Raw genomic sequence first — 21,943 nt, 5'->3', positions numbered from 1 at the left:
TGGATCTGTTTTTCTAAGTTAAAAGAGTAGGCCTGCCAGGAGCAGTTGTCAGTTTGGGCCCAACAGCCTAATGCATTGAGACAGGTATTTAGTAATCAGTACATTGTATGTAATGGGACCTTCCTGTGCATTTCCTGTGCATTTAAATTGTTTGGTTAGATGCTTATTCTGCTTGTGGTGAGCACGTGCTCACTGAGTGTCGGAATGGAACTCAGCGTGGTGAGGGACCTAAAAAAAAAGTCACTATCTCATCCACATCATCAAGTGGCTTTGCTAGGTTATCTGCTTTGAATAAAGGTAGGTTTTGAGCTCATATGTCAACCTTATTTTCTGGAGCTCTAAGTCTGCTCGTCCAAAGTTGATTTGTAAGTGCAAAGCCATTTCTTCATCAGTTAGGGTCTGATTTTCTAGTGTTGCTTTACTGCTCTGGTAGTTGCTTTGATTTTGTCTCTTTTTCTCCTAATTATTAGTTTTCCAGATTAAAAAAAAAAAAAGAAAAAAGAAAAAGAAACCTCTCCAGAATCCAAAATGAATCCCTTTCGGTTTTCACTTTCAAAAAGAAAAGATCTCTCAAGATACTAAATGAGATGTTAAGTTAGAGAATTTGGGGAGAGTTTAAGGGAACTTTTGAAACAAAACAACAAACCACAACAATGTAAGGATGCTTATGATGATAGTGGCTATTTGTCTCACATTTTCTGGTGTTTTTCCAAATTCATGTAGTGCTAATAACGATGATTAATATGAATATCAGTAATTATTACCACTGTTATTATCATAATCACTTTGCAAAAGAAAATTTTTTACATATATTCACTTATAAATCAAATGAAAAAATCCTACATCTTAAGAACCAACGTTAACTTTCATCATAACAGTGCTGGGAAATAATCCGTCTTTCATGATTTGTGTTCAATGTTGTTGGATAGGACTCACTGAAAGTACACGTCAGAAAAGGCACCCTTGCAGAGTCCAGTAAGTGGGCAGTTAGGCTCAGGGTTTATGTTTGCTGGGGTCCGGAGAGGGTGGGATGGAGAGAATTTGGTGACATGGGGCTGGCCACCACCTGAGTGGTGAATGGTACTAACAAGGTGGGAAGCAAAACTGGAATGAACGGTTTTTGGTAGTGAAGCTTCTTTTTCCTTTTTTTAAGGAATGCTTCTCTATGTTTACTTTCCTGTCCACTTTGGGGGTAAAGACAGAATTAAGAAGTCTGTTCAACTATTTTTAAAAGTCTAAGGCCACAGCTTTTGTGTCTGGATTTCCAGATCTAAACGAACTGAAGTACCCTTGTTCTCAGTTGTTCTGTTTCCTTTTTGGAATGGTGAGCAACCAAACTTTTAATAGTGAAACTGAACCATGTTCTTCCTTTTGAGAATGAGGTTGAGGTAACATGATATTTTGTGGAAGTTTATTCAGAGTGGAAATATACTTTTTTGTGGCTACCGTCCCTGTTTTGTTTTTGTTTTTAACATGAGTTCCATTTGAATTTCTAGAAGTTACTTCTTTATCTGTTTCATTAAAGACAAATGTTTGTCAGAGTGTATTTTGTTAGTGTTCTGGGAAATTAGAGGTCATCACTAAACCAGTATTTCAGAAACCCAAGTAGGGACAAGTGTGGTGAAGTTATTTTTTCCTTACGTTGGTCACGGCAAGTACTTTTTAAGAAGCGACTGGTCGCTTTACTGTTTACTTTAATGGATATTTTGTTGTTTAAAATAAAAAGCAAGGGGCACCTACGTGGCTCCATCGGTTAAGTGTCCGACTTTGGCTGAAGTCACAATCCCCAGTTTGTGGGTTCGAGCCCCGCGTTAGGCTCTCTGCTGACTGCTGGGAGCCTTGAGCCTGCTTCAGATTCTGTGTGTCTGTCTCTCTCTGCTCCTCCCCTGCTCGCGCTCTGTCTCTCTCTGTGTCTCACAAAAATAAATGTTACAAAAAAAATCAGAACAAAATTGCCGCACAAGTTGAGATAGAAAATTTTTATTGTAGTCAGCTCCTCCAGGCACACAAATCATGCCTTTGATCTTATCACACACAAATATCAAGCAGTCTTTTGGTAGAAGTGTCATTTTTAATGCTTAACATTCTTAAATTTTCTTTTTTAAACATAGCACAGTAGCCCTTTGGAGCTAATAAGGAAGGGGAAAATGAATGTTGAGTAGGTAGTCACTGCCACAGCCAGACACGGGTCTGAGAGCTTATTTGCTCCAAAGAAATCCATGAGATCTTAGGAGAGTCCTCACTTTACAGGTGGGGAAACTAAGGCCTTGCCCAAAGCTGCACGGTTAGACTTCAGGGTCCTGGCCCTTCATGTGCTTCTTAAATGAAAACGTTGGGCAGCAGTGGTTACACAGTAGTCCGGCACGTCCTTCCAGCTGTCCCCTGCCCCTCTGCCCCCTTCAGTGTTCCCAACTTTTTGAATTCAGGTGCTGCTGAATTTCAGAGTTTGCAACTGAGGATGTTCTCAACTCGAAGTAGTTTGCATCCCGAAGTATTTTTTTGAACTTTGGGCAAGGGGCTGTTCCTCAATTAAGAAATGCTGGTGATCAAGATATTTCTCCTTCAGGGTGTGGGGCTCTCTGCCTACCTTCTCTCTGGAGCCACTGTGCTTTAGGGTTGCATTTTGAAACTTTTTAAAAGTACATAGTTCCCTTTCCCAAAGGGGACATTTTTCCCCAAAAAAGTTCAGACTTTTTTCCCCCTGACTCTCACTGAGACTGGCAGCTTCCAGTCTGAGAGCGATGAATGTGATTAGACAAGAGTACTTTATTTTTAAAATGTGTATTTATTTATTTTGAGAGAGAGCACAAACGTGTGCGTGAGCAGAGGAGGGGGAGTGAGTGAGAGAGAGAGAGAGAGAGAGAGAAGGAGAGAGAGAGAGAGGAGAGGAGGTAAGGAGGGAGGGGATCCCAAACAGGGATCTTAAAAAGCTAACATGACCTGAGCTGAAATCAAGAGTAAGACACTTAACTGACTGAGCTCCCCAGGTGCTCAGGTGCCCCGATAAGAGTACTTTTAAAACCGAGGCATAGAATACAGGGCTTCTAACATGTGGCTGTTTCTGTATTACTTAAACTCTGTTTTCCTTCTTTAATGAAATAGTAAAAGCTGGAAATGTTTTAAAAGTGACAGTGTTTGAGGAATGTGAACTCAATTATAAGAGTAGCTGATGGGAATATAAGCTGGTGCAGCCACTCTGGAAAACAGTATGGAGGTTCTTCAAAAAACTAAAAATAGAACTACCCTACGCCCAGCAATTGCACTACTAGGCATTTATCCAAGGGATACAGGTGTGCCGTTTCAAAGGGACACATGCACCCCCATGTTTATAGCAGCACTATCAACAATAGTCAAAGTATTGAAAGAGCCCAAAAGTTCATTGATGGATGAATGGAGAAAAAAAAAAAGATTTGGTATGTGTGTGTGTGTATACACATAATAGAGTGTATACACACACAATTGTGTGTATACACATACACACAATGTAGTATTACTCAACAATCAAAAAGAATGAAGTCTTGCCATTTGCAACTATGTGGATGGAACTGGTGGGTATTATGCTAAGTGAAATTAGTCAGAAAAATCATATGACTTCACCCATATGAGGACTTTAAGAGACAAAACAGATGAACATAAGGGAAGGGAAACAAAAATAATATAAACACAGGGAGGGGGACAAAACAGAAGAGACTCATAAATATGGAGTACAAACTGAACGTTATGGGAGGGGTTGTGGAGGGGGGATGGGCTAAATGGGTAAGGGGCACTAAGGAATCTACTCCTGAAATCATTGTTGCACTATATGCTAACTAATTTGGATGTAAATTTTAAAAAATAAAAAATAAAATAAAAAAAAAGCAAACTAGGATTTTACGTAGAAAAAAATGTGAAAGGATCTGAGTGTTCATAGAACAACATATGGATTAATATAGAAGAAAAAGATATACATGATTCTTAACATGGTATTAAATCAGCTTTTAAAAAATCTAAAAAAAAAAAAAAGTAGCTGAGTATACTCATTCCCCTTGCCTGTCGTTTTGTTTTTCTCCCTTTTTATTGACTATACAGTGTTAGTGGGTCAGCCTACAGTCCGTTTTATGTTTCACTTGTGAGGTCTAACTGGGAGATTTGATTCATGGATATGAAATAATTAATAAGGGGAAATCCCTAAGAAAGAACTTTTAAAGGTTATCTTGTTTCTTTTTAGTCACTGAAGTTCATTTTTTCCCCCCTTAAGTGGTTATGGTCCATTTCTTAAGAAGTTGTGAGTAATGTTTTCAAAGCTCAGAATACATTTTACAAACTCTGTTGTTACTTTCCAAGAGAAGGTTCTCCTGGAGAAATTCTCCCTATCCCTTGCCATGCGAGTCTGTGCTTTTTGATCAAGTACTTAAGGAAAATTCCAACAAATATTTATTTATGTTAATATTTTTATTAAAAACTTGTTTAATGTTTATTTTTGAGAGACAGCACGAGCAGGGCAGGAGCAGAAAGGGAGAGAGACATGGAATCCGAAGCCGGGTCCAGGCTCTAAGCTGTCAGTACAGAGCCCGACGTGGGGCTCGAACTCAGGAGCTGTGAGATCATGACCTAAGCTGAAGTCGAACGCTTTAAAAAAAAAAACGTTGAAAAAAAAAATTTAAAAAAAGGGGCGCCTGGGTGGCGCAGTCGGTTAAGCGTCCGACTTCAGCCAGGTCACGATCTCGCGGTCCGTGAGTTCGAGCCCCGCGTCAGGCTCTGGGCTGATGGCTCGGAGACTGGAGCCTGTTTCCTTCTGTGTCTCCCTCTCTCTCTGCCCCTCCCCCGTTCATGCTCTGTCTCTCTCTGTCCCAAAAATAAATAAAAAAAAAAAAAACGTTGAAGTCGAACGCTTAACCAACTGAGCCACCCAAGAGACCCTCCAACAAACATTTACTGACTGCATGCTTCCCCCTTAGCTCCCATGCTAGAGAGTATTTGTTTAGAAGGTTACAGAGTAGAGAGGGTGATATGAAATATGCAGAGATCCTGCAGTGGTGCTGTTAGAACCCCTAGGAGTCCAAGCAGTACAGTCCTGAGGTGAGGTAAAGAGATGCTTCTGAGGAGGGAGGATGTGGTGTCAGGCATGGGGGTGGTACAGATGACTGAGATGTAGGCCGGTGTGTTAGCTGACTCTCGGGCAGTCTGGGTGCTTGGAGAACCTGAGGAGGATCCACGTTAGGAAAAGGCTGAGACCAAATCTTGGATCACTGTGGTTGATCTTGGGTGTTTCATTAACAGTGGAGAGCTCAGTAAATACGCTCAGTAAGTTGAGGGCTTTGGATTCCATAGGGTTAGGTGAGAAAGCGGAAGGCAAAAAACCAAGTAGGGGCGGATTGTGGTCATTTTGAGTGAGAAGCAATCAGGAGCTGCAGTGAGATGGATGGGAAGGGATGGGAGCTTGGAACCATTGCAGAAGTATGGTGTGGGGCTGTGGTGTAGGGCTGGGAGGGGAACAGACTGCGGTTTCAGGTCCGGCTAGGGAAGTCTGAGGAGAGGGTCTGCTTCGATGTAGGTAGAAAGTAGAAAGGCAAGTTTGAGTGTTGGCTTACTATGTTTTTACTGCTACCTCATTATTTGATGAAGTATAGATTGCTCTTTATTTTACTCCTTCTCTTTTAGATATTAGATATTCTTCAGTGCTTCATCAGTCATCACCAGGACATTCTGCTTTTGCTTTTGTTTGTTTGTGTGCTCATTGGGTTTTTGGATTGCACATATAAGTGAAATCATATGTTATTTGTCGTCTTGTCTGACTTCACTTAGCTTAATACTCCCTAGGTCTATACATGTTGTTGCAAATGGCAAAATATCATTCCTTTTTATGGCTAAATAATACTCCATTGTCTATATACGCCATGTCATCTTTATCCATTCATCTGTGGATGTATGCTTTGGTTGCTTTCATATATTGGCTAACGTAAATGATGCTGCAGTAAATATAGGGTGTATATGCCTTTTCAAATTAGTTTTCATCTTCTTTGAGTAAGTTCTCAGTAGTGGTATTATTGGATCATACGGCATTTCTGTTTCTAATTTTTTAAAGGAAACTTGTACTGTTTTCACAGTGGCTGCACCAATTTACGTTCCCACCAACAGTGCACGAGGATTCCTTTTTCACCACATCTTTGCCAACACTTGTCATTTTCTTCTCTTTTTAAAAAAAGTTTATTTTGAGAGAGAGAGTGCAAGCAGGAGAGGAGCAGGGAGAGGAGGAGGGAGAGAATCCCAAGCAGGCTCTGCACTGTCAACATGGAACCCAGTGTGGTGGCCCATTCCCACAACTCTGAGATCGTGACCTGAACAGAAATCAGGAGTTGAATGCTTAACCGACTGTGCCACCAAGGTGTCCCTTCATTGTTCTTTTTTTTTTTTTTTAATTAAAAAAAGTATTTTATCTTTTGAGAGACGTAGACAGAGCATGAGCAGGGGAGGGGCACAGAGAGAGAGAGAGTCACAGAATCCAAAGCAGGCTCCAGGCTCTGAGCTGTCAACACAAAGCCCGATGCAGGGCTTGAACTCATGAACTGTGAGATCATGACCTGAACTGAAGCCAGACACATAACTGACTGAGCCACCCAAGTGTCCCTCCTCCGTCCCCCTTCGTTGTTCTTTTGATTTGCATTCTTTTAATGAGCAGTGGTGTTGAGCATCTTTTTCACGTGTCTATTGGCCATCGTACGTCTTCTTTGGAAAAATGGGTATTCAGTCCATTTTTTAGTCGTGTTTTCTGGTGTTGGATTTTATAAATTCTTTATTTTGGATAGAAATCCCTTTTTGGATATATTGTTTGCAAATATTTTCTTACACTCAGTAGATTGCCATTGGTTTTGTTGATGGTTTCTTTTGCTGTGCAGTAACCAGGGCACTCTGAATGTAATTTTATCAACACTTAAGGAGCCCTTATTTTGAATAATGTTGGTGGAAGTCCTGGTTTTCCTATTAAAAAATAGCATTTTCTATTTTATTCATCTAATTACTTTCTTTAAAAATTTTTTTTTTCAACGTTTATTTTTGGGACAGAGAGAGACAGAGCATGAACGGGGGAGGGGCAGAGAGAGAGGGAGACACAGAATCGGAAACAGGCTCCAGGCTCTGAGCCATCAGCCCAGAGCCCGACACGGGGCTCGAACTCACGGACCGCAAGATCGTGACCTGGCTGAAGTCAGACGCTTAACCGACTGCGCCACCCAGGCGCCCCACATCTAATTACTTTCATAGTATCAACCAGATAAGATACATTTGGCCATGGCATTGCAAGTTTTCTGTCTTTTGTTTTTTTATTAATAGTGGGATTGGTTTTCAAACTAGAGGGTGAATTTAATACGGAGTTGAAATTGGCCTTTCATTCAAAACAAAATGAAGATTAACTTCTCATTTTAATTAGTAAATGTCAGAGAGTTAGTGGTCCTTCAGAAAGCTGTGGTGTAAAAAGTAGAATGTAGAGGCACATGGGTGGGTCAGTTGGTTAAGCGTCCAGCTTCATCTCAGGTCTTGAGTTTGAATCCCACATCAGGTTCACTGCTGTCAGCACAGAGCCTGCTTTGGATCCTCTGTCTCTTCTCTCTCTGCCCCTCCCTCACTTATGCCGGTTCTCTCTCTCTCTCTCTCTGTCTCTCTGTCTCTCTGTCTCTCTCTCTCAAAAATAAATGTTAAAAAAAAGTAGAATGTAAATAATTAATAGCTTGAAAAAAGCTACTAGTTAAATGTAGAGAAGCTTTTAGTTTAGAAAAGGGATTGTCAAATTATGTTAAGTAGTGTGGAGTGTTGTCTGGGGATGATGAGAGCCATGTTTTGATATCCTTTTATGTCAGAAGATGGAATATTGGGACGGTAAGCCCTTAGGACTTTACCAGGCGCTTTGGGTGGAGGTTTAGCAGTTCTCCAGTGACCTGGGATCTGGGAGAGAAGGAGGAAGGTGTATAATTCTGTGCTTCCCCTGATACGTGGGTTAGAGCTGGTGACATCTGGAGGTGGAGGTAGAACAAGATGGCCCTGGGTCCAGAGTCTCGCGTTTCGGGCCCCCCAAGCAGGGGGGTAATGTTTGGGAAGTGGGTTAGGATGGGTCATGAGGAGATCTTCATTTCGACCCTGAGAGAAGTCAGACTTAGACAAGGAGCACCTTCAAGAGGTAGCAAGTAGTCTCATGAACTTTGTCAACGAAAATACTTTTCATATATTTCATTGTTGTTGAGACGGGCCTATTTCTGTAATACTGCTTTTCACCCTTACACCCCAGTTTCTACTGGAGGTGGGAGATAGAAGTGGCGTGGCTTCCTATATTTCCTGTCAACTCTGAAACTTCTTTGGAGTGCACCTGGGCAACGGGGAACATTTTCCAGGTCTTTCTGTAGAGCAAGGCCTCAAGTGCTTAGGGGACCCAGGGCAGCTTATAAACTCAGGTGCCTGTGGCGGAAGAGAAGGCAACATACACTCGGTTTTCAGAAAAAGTAGAACTTGGAGAAAGCTGTGGATGATGGTGAGTTGAGAGCTGAGAGCTTGTGTGTCCCCAAGAAAGGCTTGTAACAGGCTCTTACCTCCGGTGGATTGTTTCCCCGTGTTTTGAAGAGATACAAAGTCACAAACGTTTTCATTGTTAGGGGAGCAATTAAAAAGAAAACACACCTGTGGATCGAATATGCTACCGCTGAAATCTAATAGAAAGGTGTTCAAAAGTGGCTCTTTGACTAAAAATCTCGCACCGAGAGGATTTCTCACATTTTAACCAAACTGCGGTTCCGTTGTGATGCATAATTGACACAGCTGCATGAAGTATTTTTTTAAACATAAAAGAAACCTTCGTGATAAGAACCAAGAAACAAAGAGAGCACGAGCACCTAAGATGACCCATGAAAGGTGCTCCCTGAGATGCATGTGCCCTGGAATGCTTGTTTACAAAAGTCTGCCTGCCCCCAGTGGTGCTCACCTGTTAGTTATCTCCTCAGCCTCCAGACTCTGTTTTCCTGGCGGTGAAAGTGAGACTTTTCCTTTGAGAAAGTCACTTTCTCCAGTTCTTGCTCATATGCTGTCACAGTGCCCACTCTGCCCCTGATGGGAGGCTCAGACCATGACTGATAACCAGCATGTGTGTCTGACCCCACTGTCTCCAGGTTGGGGTGGAACATGAGCCCGTATGACCCCCTGAGAGCAAGTACTAGATGTTTGTGGAAATTCTCTGGAGGACTGGCTCTGAAGAGATGGTCTAGCAGTGCTTCTTTTATTTTACTACCACACACACACACACACACACACACACACACAGAAGAGCCCACAGCTTCCTATGAGTTGAGACTAACACCATGGAAAGTGGCTGGAAAAATGGCATAAACCCAGCCTTGGTGACATCAGCAGAGGCCCCACATCAGCCCTTAAATAAAATCATACCCGCAACTTCGGGACATTTAGTCTGTCAGCCAGTGAATCTCTTTTTATTGCAGAAGTCCAATTTTAGTTGTATTTTTATGTTACCTGCAAATGAAAAAATTCTGAGTTGGCTTCACCTAGAAGATTAACTCAGAAATTTTAGAAAACACCCTTACACTAATTTCTGTTTCTGCTTGAGGATGACAGGAAAGTATGTGCCATTAGTTCTCCATTCTGTCCTTATTCCTCGTGCTGCTGTCTCCTTTGACTCTGGACAAGAAGAAGAAGAAAAAAGGATTTTTGTTAATACAGAAAATACCAAAGATACTATCATTCATAGCAGATCATCTCCCTAGAGTGACATGAGATTTCCTTTTGGGTAAACCACACTGTGAGGTGTGTGGGTGGGGGTGGGGAGAGAACTGGCGCAGCACCGCCGTCAGCGGTCATAGCTCTTACTACCTTTTGCTCATCAATTCTCTGCAAGATGCTAGTGACACGAGCATCACCATTTCCTGACAGGACATCCCCGCAAAAGAACCACGTTAACAAAGTGTGGCTTTCCTTTCCCATAAGGCCGCTTTTTAAAATAGTTTAACCTTTTCAGAGCACTGCTTCTACAATATGGCTCAATGTTGTTTTTACCTTCTCTGTGATGAATACGTATCTTAAACACTATTATAAGCTAGCTACAGAAAAGAAACAAATTGTTCCATAGCATAATTAAAAAAAAAATAGTACTGGTAATCCCAGGGAAGTGTCTGTGTTCATCCACTGTTGACCTTGCTCTACCATGTTTTTTATTGTAATTCTGGACCCGATAAACAGTAACTGTTAAATCAATGGTGGCTTTACTGTATCCTTACCTGGCTTGCACGTTGTTTCCTGAAAAAGCTCGATTTCCACATTGCCCATCTACTTTAGCACAGCGGTTACAAAGGCAGTAATTACTTGGTGCTACTCAGTTTCTTCTTTGCTTTCATGTTCTCCGGTGGCCCAGTGGGGGGCATGGTAAAACCACCAGTGTTTACTAATTTGTCCCGGCTTTTGGAAATTGTGAAGAATAAACACAGCCAGTTTCTTTGCAGATGTAGTTAGCCAAACATATATAGCGGGTTTAACTTTTCCAAGCATGTTTATCATAGGTTGGTGATTTTGTTCTCTTTAGAGGATATTTGACCCAGAGTTAGGAGCAGGGAGTTTTTATGAGCGTGGAAGGTGGACACAGAGAGTGAAAACCTTCCTAGTTCTTGAAGAATTTAAGAGGTACTTTCTGAGTTTTTCCTAAAATCTGAGGAGGTCCCAGAGCATATGAAATACTAATTTTGAAAAAGTGGCAAATAAAAGTTTTAATTCTCTATGTAACTGTCTTTGTAGTTTTTTTTTAACTTTTATTTTTTTAATATTTGTTTATTTTTGAGAGAGAGAGAGAGAGAGACAGAGTGCAAGTGGGGGAGGGGAAGAGAGAGAGAGAGAGAGAGAGAGAGAGAGAGGGAGGGAGGGAGGGAGGCAGGCAGGCACAGATCTGAAGCAGGCTCCAGGCTCCGAGGTGTCATCACAGAGCCCGACGCGGGGCTCGAACTTATGAACCGTGAGATCATGACCTGAGCCAAAGTCAGACGCTTAACCGACTGAGCCACCCAGGTGCCCCTGTCTTCCTTTCTTCATGTGTAATTGAGCATATTAAAGAAACCACCCATGTCTTGACTGTGAAATAATTTGGCATTGTTTTTCATACCTTAGGTTTTAAGGAAAAAATCCTGATATTATTGAAAATATTTTTATTAATACATATACAGTAAAGCAAAAAAGTATATATACATGGCTTACAAAAATGTTTGAGAATAACATTTGGAAGATGGCCTGGATGTCTTCTAGGCAGTTAAGAGCAGAGGAAGAATTTAGTTTTGGTAACTCACAAGCCAGCAACCATATCCCTTATCTACATACTTTAAATCCATCTCCTTTTCAGAAAATGTCACAAATTTTCATTTTATGTGTAATTTCTCACTCAAAATTACAAATTTTAGATTTTCCTTTTTTTCAAGTCCGGTTGCTTTCAAAGAAAACTGTTTCCCCTGTCCCTCGATGTATGTGTGTATGTGCATGCTGTGTGTGTGTGTGTTTGTGTGTTTGTCCTGGGCATCATTTTTTTTTTCCTCCATAGCATTCCATAGGGAAGGTTGCTGGCAACATATACCAATAGCCAGTTTCCTTCAATAGAGTCCACTTAAAAATATTATAACACCAGAAATGCATGCTCAAGACGTAGCTTAATAAGTCTTGATACAAAACATTCAGAATGTATCTTATTATCATCTTCGAAATGTTATCAAAGTGTTACATTTTGTTTTTACTGCAAAGAACAGAATTTATATCAACTTCCCTTTGAAATGCTAGGAGATAAATCAGTAGGGAATTTCCTAAGTGAAATCAGAGAGAATTTGACTTTTTCACTCCAAACAGGTCTCCAGTTCTTTATCAAACTCTGCCTGCTTTTAGGTTGGTCTTTAGTAACCCTGGTGAAAAAAAAACACATAAGTTAAATTCTTGTATTTAGAGAAGGAACACGCCCCAGTGAATTGTCTTGATTGCTTCCTATTTTCTTTATGCTATTTAAACTTCTACATCAACTGACGAGACGAGTGATTATACATTGAAAACTTGTGTTTTGATGGAATAAAATTGAACAATGCATGTATTACTTTTTTCTTTGCTGTTACAAAAGCAGGGGAACTTATATTTTGTTTTTATTATTATACTAAATTGAATAGTAATGCATAGAGATGATACTTAGTTGCATGGACATGTTTCTTTTGTATTCGTATGTAACTGAAGATTGCAAAATGTGTACATGGATTCTTTTTGAAAGGAGGTGGGAATTCACAGAGTGTCTGTGCTTTCATGCATTGTATTTCCTCTTTTGGTTTTAGAAGTTTCTGAGTCAGACTGAGCTTTTAATGGGATGTGCAGTTTCTTACATAAGATTTCTCTAAACGGCTGGCACAGAAAGAAATAAATAATGGGGTCTAGGCATACATTTGCAGCTGACAGTACTAGAGTGAATTCTTTTACGTAGAGCAAAATTTCTTTTGACTGGCAGCTGTAATGAGCTTCTGTCTGGCTCTGCGTGTAGGGGATTCTGGCAATGTGGTAAGGCACAAAACAGACGAAAAATACGAACATGATGCTGAATATATTGCGGCTAGATTTCTTCTTGACCGAAATGGAATTCCTTCTGGATTTCAGGTGGGACTTAAAGATTTTCCTCGTGATAGCAGTGTAGAAAATGACCAACAAAAGAAACACAATCCAGAAGATGCCCACAAAGATGTAGTTTGATGCCTTGTGCCACTTAAGTCCCAGTTCGTTTTTAAGCTCTACACATTTTATACGCGTAGCCTTCCCGTACCTCGCTTTCTGGTTGGTCAGGATAATGTTGGGGACAGCCAGAAGGAGCATGAGCACCCACACTGTGACTGACAGAAGTTTGCTGTAATTTACTGAATGGATGAAAGAAGTCAAAAGAGGCTTTACAATTTTATAATACCTGTCAAAGCTGATGAGCCCAAAGAACACGATGCTGACATACATGTTGACGTAGAACAGTACAGCTGAGACCCTGCACACGAACACGTTTATCTGCCAGGGTCCCAGGCCCGAATCCCCAAGAATCTTGAAGGGAAAAGTCAGGCTCATCAGAAAGTCAGCCACAACAATGTTCTTGAGATAGACGATGAGACTCTTGGAGCTGGACACGTAAAAGAATATCCATGCAGAGACACCATTGAGCAGGATCCCCGCGACAAAGACCGCCAAGTATAGCACGGGAATGATACTCTGAGTTATGAGGGTGTTCCGGGAGCAGGCCTCGTTTGGAGGTTGTGTGGTGGTGGAATTTATCATTCTGTAACTTCTGCAGGGGAGGCCTGGAAAGCAATGCGAAGTAGTCACTCAGAAGGGACTTACAGCATCTAATAAATAATTTGCCAAATAATAAAGGCCAGCGGATATAGTCAAACCTGTTGTGTTCTTGAAATTAAGTGTTAGCTCTGCATCAGACACGCCTTCCTCGTTCCCTCCTTCCCTTCTTCTCTACTTTCCTTTTAGAAAGGGAAGACTAGAGTATACAGATGACAGGAAAGAAAAATGGGAGAAGCAGGACAGTCTGAGAACTGTAGGTAATGGGATCAACGTTCCCCCAAAATGGTAAAAGTTCCTTTTAAAACTCCAAAGTTCGAGAAAGTACTCATTTAAATAAAGGCTCAAAAAATAAAACTGAGGCGCCTGGACGGTTGAGTAGGATAAGCATCCAGCTTTGGCCCAGGTCATGATCTTTTTGAGCCCCGCATCGGGCTCTGTGCTGATGGCTCAGAGCCTGGAGCCTGCTTTGGATTCTGTGCCTCCCTCTCTCTTTGCTCCTCCCCCACTTGCGTTCTGTCTCTGTCTCTCTCCCTCTCCTTCTCTCTTAAAAGTAAATAAACATTAAAAAAATTAAAGTAACAAAACTGTAAAGACAGAGAATGTTTCATTTTTTTCCTTTACTTCCCCCCTCCCCTCCCCTCTCCTCCCCTCTCCTCCCCTCCCCTCCCCTCTCCTCCCCTCCTTACACACCCTGCATGGAACCCAACATGGGGCTTGAACTCCAAATTTTTGTGCGATCAAAAATTCCAAAAAAAAAAAAAAAAATGCCGAGTCCACTCTACATATGTATCAACATCCTGCTGGAAACTGTTCTGTGGTCGTTCTTTGGCCTCAGGATAAAGTCCTAACTCTTTAATGCTGACCGACTGAAGTCGGTCTCACCCTCTTGGTCTCACCTCGGCTTCCTCCACTCTCAGCCGTGAGTTCCATGATTTCTTTGACCTTGGACCTTTGCACAACCTTTCATTTCTGTGGAAAACCTTTTTGCTACCTTCTTGGCATGTTAACTTCTCTTCATCCCTGCAGCTAGGCTTGGATGTCACTTTCTTTAGAAAACGTTGTCTTCCTGTGCTTTGGTCAGAGTGGGTTATACTCCTTTTGTATGTGTGCTCCTAGCTCTGTGCCTTTCTCCCATCTCAACACTGATTTCTCCATCTGTTTCTTTCTTCTGTTATGGTAAGCCCCTTCATAGGGAGATCGTGTTATTTTTTTTTTACCATTGTGTTCCTAGCATTATATTTAGGACATTAGTTAAAGTGCTTGTGAAATGAAAGAACATGCAATCTGGGAATTGAAGACATGAATCCCTACTCTTAAGAAATGTACAGGTAGTCAGGGATCGTGGGAAAGAATGATTGTGGAGGATGATGGGTCCCTTGAGGTCAGAGAATGTATCTTGTTCATCTTTGTATTCCTGGAGCCAAGTACAGTGTTTCAAACACAGTGAGTGAAGAGTGTTGTCAGTAAAATTAAGGAAGTATGAGAAAGTCACATTTGGAAATGTGTGGAATATGAAATTCAGTCACATTCCAAATAAAACAGTCGTATATGCAAACTTTGTGTACTACTTCTCACACAAGAACACCTTGCTTCTGTGTGCTCTTACTTCATGCATGCCACCCTTGGCTCTGATCATAATAGTTTGTAGTCCTATGCTTCCCGTCAGTCTTCTGTAGCCTGTTTTGAATTTTAGATAGTAAGCAAAGGGGCCACATTTTCTATTTTTAAATGTCCACTGTGGCAAGGAGTTTGTCTACTAAATAGTTTGTCTTGTCTCCTGATAGCCTGATGCCATGGGTCCAGAACTGTGTTCTTAGAATCCTGAATGTGTTGAGAATCTGAGCATATTATGCCCTTGTGTTGTACATCATTGTCTCCCTGCACCCCTCTTCACTTCGAGGTTGATGGAAGAGTATGACTGAACAGATAGACTTCTAGAGCAAGGAAGCCTTCTGAAAGCGAGTGAATACTTAAGACTTGCTTGGGTCTTTCCCTGCAGACACCTTCTTCCTATTCTGGCCTGTTTTGAAGGAATCACAGGTAAGAGTCTTTGTTTTAGGATGGAAAGATTTGACATGTGATGGTTGGGGGAAAACACTATCACTGTTGCCTGCATTGTTACTAGTTAGACACAGTAGAGACAAAGGGACACTCCACATGAGTAATGAGCCGAAAGTAAACCCAAGATAATCTAAGCTCTTAAATATTTTTCTTTAGCAGCAGTGTTTTTCTTAGGGCATTGTGTTCTCCAGCTGAATGTTTTACTGTTTTTGGTCTCAGCCAGGCTTCTGTACAGTGATAGGTTGAAAGATGTGTGAAAATAGAGCTATCTGAGGCATCTACAGGAAGTGAGGACAATTACATGCTGAGCCCAAAAGATAGGAATATGTGTTGGATGAAAACAGGACAAGATCATAACAGGGACCTGTATCAATTTGACCTTTTAACATCTGTCCAATCTCCTCTCCTTCTCTTTAGTGTAGAGATGATTTAGTGTGTTGATGATGGGACCTACCGAAACTTCAAATCATTTCATAAATGGAGGAAATAGTCATATATAGATGCTGATTTTATACAATGATGCAAAAGTAAGAACCAAGTGAATCAAAAAGAAAACAAAGAATGTCTTGGTGTAGCCCACCTACTCTTCCTTTCCTGTCCCAGGCTCTTGGAAGGTTCACAATTTCTAAGCAGCTTGTCACAGCCTGTTAAAGATGAGAGATATGCAAAGGAAGAACAAAGGGGGAAAGGATGGTGATTAGCCAAGAAGTGGGTGCTCTAGTGAGCCAGTTTGTGGAGGTGCAGCCAGCCTTGCGCCTGGCTGGAGTTACTTTTGAGTTTTATCTCAAATTTCTGTACTGAAAGCTTCAAGAACGTAAGCACTGCTCCCTAAATTCTTGAGACTACGTTGAAGAAAGATTTCTATATGTGGTAGAACTTTTCAAGAAGGGACGCTTAAGAGTATGTATGTCTTCAGCTTCTCGTAGGTAAGGCTCTTCCTTGGTTCACAAATCCAGGTAAAGGACCATGAAATGGAATGAAATGTTTTAGTTTATATCATCACTTGGGTCTTTGGTAACATAATTAAAGAACATGGAAGAATGGGATTTATGAGACCAAAAGATAGCTATTAATGTGTAATAATAGCACATGAATTGCTTTTTCTCCATTTTTCTGCACAGCTAGAATGTCAAGTGCCACAAATTCATTCTAATTTAAAGTGAGTGCCCTTGTTCCTTAGTGCAATGTAGGGTCTGAGGATTGTGGTACTTTAAGTATTTTCAAAGTGCAGAGAATTACATTTAACCTTTGGGCTCTCTCTTTGGGCGGAATTTAGTCGATACAGGCCATACAAAGCAATGCTCACTCCAGAAACAAGCACCTTAATAAAAACATGCTTAATCGGCCTGAGGTTCATTACTCCTCTATTGTGTACCTATACACCTCGACCCATATCTCTCTTACATACGGACCACCCTCCTAATTATGTGCCATAATTCTTCTTTTTCTGGAGAAGAGGAATTATTCATAATTTGCATGAAATTAACAAACTTGTGGATAATACTAGAGAATTTTTTCAGTTACCTTAAAATTCTTTTCGGCGTGGTGGGGGCGCTGGTAGAATAGGAGGCTTCCTGTCAATGAAGCGGTGTAGTCCAGTGTGTGCTTGTCATCTTGAAGCGGCCAAGGTGTTCCTTCCCTAATGATCCTGTGTGGTGAGAGAAAAATGGAGAATTAATTGAGTGAATACCAAAGTGTTTTTATTAGAGAAGTACGTATGGTAGCAATGTACTTTTTAAAATTCAGCTTGGATAATTACGAAATATTACAACATGTGTATTTCTTGTGCTGTATAGGTCTTGGTTGTCAGTGTTGACGAATATTGGTATGAACTTTTGGGGAAAACTTACTCTTGAGAGTGTTGGATAGACAGTGTTCTTAGTTACTGGTTACCCCCCGCTTCCCCCGCCCATGGACACAGATGCTCAAATCAGTTCATCAGATTCCTGAAGGTAATAATTGATTATTTTAGCTGGGATATCAAGGCAGTATTTTCTTTGTTCTTTTCTTTTCTTTACTTTTCTCTCTCTCTCTCTCTCTCTCTCTCTCTCTCTCTCTCCTTCCTTCCTTCCTTCCTTCCTTCCATCCATCCATCCATCCATCCATCCATCCATCCATCCGTCTTTTTCTTTCACCTTTGCACTACTGATACTTTGGCCAGATAATTATCTGTCGTGAAGTATTGTCTTCTGCATTGTAGGGTGTTTAGTGCCTTCCCTGGTTTCTATTTACCAGATGCCAGTGACACTGTCCCCCCCCCCCCCCCTTCCCCCGCCCCCAAGGTCGCAACAAAAATGTCTCCAGACATTGCCAATGTCCTGGGAGGCCCAGTATGCCCTGGTTGAATAGCTACTGGTCTAATGAGACTGATGTGTGGACTTTGCAGATATAACACCTGAAAGCCGTGTTGTCCAATAGGCTGAGAATAAGTTTGGCAGCATGGTGGTTAGATTTGGTTCCTCCTTGGTCTGTGTTACCACCGTCCTGATTTCTCTAAACAAGTACCTCTCAAACTCAAGTGTACATGCATGTCATTTGGAGATCATGTTAAAGTGAAGGCTCCGATTCCGTAGGTCTGAGGTTGGGTGTGATGCTGATGCTGCTAGGACAGTGATTACTCTTTGAGGACCAGACACTTTTGAGAGCCCTGTACGTAGGAGACATTTAGTAAATATTTGGTGAGGAGGGTTAAAAATTTGGTTTTTTTGGCTGTAGTTGGGACTCTAGATAGGAAAAAAGTTGATTTTAGGTAACCCTGAAACCTAAGATCTTCTTCGAGTTTATCTCTTAACAGATTTCATCACAAATAATCTGATCCTATGTAGTCTCCTGGAAATTTAAATAGCTATTTTATAGAAATCTATTTGAGAACAATGATAAAGAGCACTTTATGTTTATCTCGAATGTCCCTAAAAGGTCATGAAGCTTCCTTTAGAAGCAAAACAGAGATTAAGCTCTGTGGAGTCATATTGTATGTGATCCATGGCCTGGTTGGGAATGATACATTCTTTTTGTGTTTGTTTTTTTTGGACATTTAAAAAAATGTTTGCTTATTTAGTTTGTGAGAGGCAGAGAGAATCCCATGCAGGCTCTGTGTGGTGAGCTTAGAGCCCCGGGAATGATATATTCGCACGTGAGGACAAGGCTTACTCCTGAGGAGGGTTGGAGGAGCAAGGGAGGGCTCAGGGTAGTTGGGGTTTAGCTGTGTTCATGGTATTTCATCTCTTAAACTCGGAAACAACATATGTACATATTACTATCCATTAACCCTGGGCAGCTGGGCGCATTGGTGTCGCCAACATTGGTTTGCGTATTTTTATTTTTGTATATTTAAAATATCTTATTGTTAGAAAATGTATATGGAGAATGGATTGCTTTCAAATTACTGTTTTATCAGCACGCGCTTACTCACCTATGAGGCACATCATCCTTGTCTTATTTGTTCGATTCTTACCAAGTAACAATCTGATTATTTCCTTCCCCCTCCTTCCTGTCCAACATCAAGAGATTGAAACCCAGAGTGTCCCACATATTTTCCTATGACAAAAATTTTGTTTTCTCGATGATGCCTATGTCAATAGAAATAATATAGATGCGTGTAATCATTGTATACATTTCTAAACTTACTAAAGCCATTTTCTTATGACTGCAGCTTTTATCTCCTTTGCCATAATGTGTAACTCCTTTTCCCCCCACCTTTTTGGTGCCAGTATGTCGTATCCTAGATGGTTTCCAAAGACGTTAGAGTGGGTTGAATAGAAAGGGGATTTATGAATGTCTGCATATTCAGTCTTGCAGTCATGTTTTGTAGGTTTTGTGTTAGTAAATACTTTGTAAGATATTTTGTATTTAAAAAATATTTTCTATTCAATTGTATTCTGTCATCAGGCTTCTGGCCTTTCTTATTGCATGGTTGGCTGGATATTTTCGAATGTCTTCCACCTTGATTCTGGTCCTGCTTCTCTCTCCAACATTGGATAATTGTTGACTCCTAGGGATGGGTAAACAGTATCCTCTGTTTCTAGGTCTTAGATGTGTTTGGGAGGACATCATTATAAGCATGCCAGTTTATTTCATAGAAGTTACTGTTTTTCCTCTGTAACTGACTGTCCCCCACCTTCTCAGAAACCCATTTATTTTCTTCCTTCCTTCCTTTCTTCCTTCCTCCCTCCCTCCCTCCCTCCCTCCCTCCCTCCCTCCCTCCCTCCCCTCCCTTCCCCTCCCCTCCCCTCCCCTCCCCTCCCCTCCCCTTCCCTCGCTTCCCCTCCCTTTGCCTTCCCGCCTTCCCTCGCTTCCCCTTCCCTCCCCTCCCCTTCTCTTCCCTTCCTTTCTTTCCTTTCTTTTTAATGTTTGTTTATATTTGAGAGGGAGGGAGGGAGGGAGAGAGAGAGAGAGAGAACAAGCAGGGGAGGGGCAGAGAGAGGGGGACAGAGGATCAGAAGTGGGTTCTCGCTGACAGCAGAGAACCTTATGCAGGGCTTGAATTTGCAAACTGAAAGATCATGAGCTGAGCTGAAGTTGGATGCTTAACTGACTGAGCTACCCAGGCAACCCAGAAACCCATTTTCTATTGGGCTCTCTGTCAGACTCTAACAGTAGTTGTCCCACCCTTTTGCTCTCCCCATGCCTCTTTCTGGCCTGTGCTCTCTCTAGGCTCAGCCAGTGGGAATCTCACTTTATTCTTCACCCGAAAGTATGAACCTCCCTTGTGGTTTTTTTTTTTTATGTCACTAAAGATTTAATGTTCGACACTTACCAACCTTCTCATAGGCTGCCAGAGATCTCATCTCTAAGTTTATTGTTCTTTTGTCAGTTGTCTTATATCCTGACCTCTCTGCAGTAGTTAATGGTATTGATTTTCTCCTTGTTGAAATCTTTTCTTCTTATGGTACATTGTAGCCTTGGGCTCCTGTGTATTCCCAGTGTTCCTTCCTTTGCAATAGTTCTTCCTTTGCCAAGACCTTTTATTTATGTGCTCACTAAATCCATCAGACCGTATTTGCCAGGCACTGTGGAGATATATCAGCCACAGGGAACTCTCAGGAATGTCCCAGCCTAGGGTGTGGGGGCCTGAGCAGAGTGGTGCTTCAGGATACAACAAGGGGTTATTCCTGAAGGAGGAGGCACAAGAACAGAGTGAGCAGTGAGCAACTATCACCTTCAGGAATGGTGGTATCAAGGCAACCTTCTTGGATCAAGTGATAATGAAGGTTGATAAATCGCTTGACTTTAGCCAGACACAGAAGGAGAGGGGGAGAGTTTTAGGCAGAGAGAGCTACTAGATATATGCACCAAGGTACATGAGACAACAGGATAGTTGGGGGAGGGGGTGGCTAGGACATATGGCTTGCCCAAATCGGTTAACGTAATAGAGCCTTGTCAGTGAGTTACTATTATTGCCATTTTACAAATGAGGAAAATGATGCTTAAAATGGTTCATTAATTCATCAAAGGTGATTTGGGTAGCTAACATGGGGCCAGACAGTATTCTAACGTGTGTCTGTTCTCCGCTATACTTGAGTGAATGTGGGGGCTCCATGTTTTGTGGTATTTGAGCATGAGTATGTGTACAGCCCTTCAGCATTTCTCTGAAGTCTTGTCTTCTTTTTCTTAATTGAAGTATAGTTGATACACAATGTTGCATTAGTTTCAGGTATACAGCATGATTCAGCATCTATGTTATGCTGTGCTGGCTCAAAGTGTAGCTACCATCTGTCACCATAGAATACTATTACAATATTATTAACTATATTCCCTATGCTGTACCTTTCCTCCTCACGAATTCTGCATTCCGTACCTGGAATTTGGTACCTCCCACTCCCCTTCACCTATTTTGCTCACCCCCTCATGGTCCTCTCCTTTGGTAGCCATACCTCTTTGTATGGATCTGTCTCCTTTTTTGGTATGTTTTTATTATTAATACTTTTACCAGTCCACGTACAAGTGAAATGCTATGGTATTTATCTTTCTCTAACTTACTTCGCTTAGCATACATAGTAGCCACTAGGTTCATACGTGTTGTCACAAATGGCAAGATCTCATTTTTTTTTATGGCCGAGTGCACACAAACACCACATCTTTACCCGTAGACACTTGTGTTGCTTCCATATCTTGGCTATTGTAATAATGCTGCAGTAAACATGGGGGGGGGCATGTATCTTTCCAGATAAGTGTTTTCATTTTCTTTGGTTAAATACCCAGTAGTGGAATTACTGGATCATACGGTATTTCTATTTTTAAATTTTGAGCAGCCTCCAAAAAATTTTCCCCAGTGGCAGCTTACATTCCACAGTACAAATTCACATTCCTACCTGTAGTACACAAGGGTTTCTTTTTTCCCACGTCCTAACACTTGTTATTTCTTTTCAACACTACCCATTCTGACAGGTGTAAGGTGATAACTCATTGTGCTTTTGATTTGCATTTCCCTGATGATGAGTGATGTTGAGCATCTTTTCATGTATCTGTTGGCCATCTTGTATGTCTTCTTTGGAAAAATCCTCTGGCCATTTTTTAAATTACTTTGTTTTGGTTTTGAATTGTATACATCTTATATCATACTGGATATTAACCCCTT

The 21,943-nt window shown here is 41.3% G+C and overlaps 2 protein-coding genes across 6 annotated transcripts in view; one reads left to right on the top strand and one right to left on the bottom strand.

Annotated features, from left to right (window-relative positions):
* MED12L (mediator complex subunit 12L) overlaps nucleotides 1–21,943 on the top strand; it is a 335,495-nt gene that overhangs the window by 116,636 nt on the left and 196,916 nt on the right.
* The window catches only part of P2RY14 (purinergic receptor P2Y14), a 77,933-nt gene continuing 67,135 nt past the window's right edge, over nucleotides 11,146–21,943 (bottom strand). For 4 of the 5 annotated variants that reach the window (XM_011286176.4, XM_045037433.1, XM_045037434.1 and 1 more), the window contains 2 exons: nucleotides 16,891–17,014; nucleotides 11,146–13,310 (listed from right to left, as the gene is read on the bottom strand). In XM_011286176.4, the coding sequence (XP_011284478.1) occupies nucleotides 12,265–13,287 (1,023 nt within the window). In that variant the 5' untranslated portion in view covers nucleotides 13,288–13,310; nucleotides 16,891–17,014 and the 3' untranslated portion in view covers nucleotides 11,146–12,264. Of the gene's footprint in view, nucleotides 13,311–13,403; nucleotides 13,502–16,890; nucleotides 17,015–21,943 lie in introns of all 5 variants that reach the window. The other variant, XM_011286178.4, reaches the window with a different exon arrangement.

Source organism: Felis catus, chromosome C2 (assembly GCF_018350175.1).
Source record: "Felis catus isolate Fca126 chromosome C2, F.catus_Fca126_mat1.0, whole genome shotgun sequence".
NCBI lineage: Eukaryota > Metazoa > Chordata > Mammalia > Carnivora > Felidae > Felis > Felis catus.
This window is presented reverse-complemented; position numbering and strand designations above follow the sequence as displayed.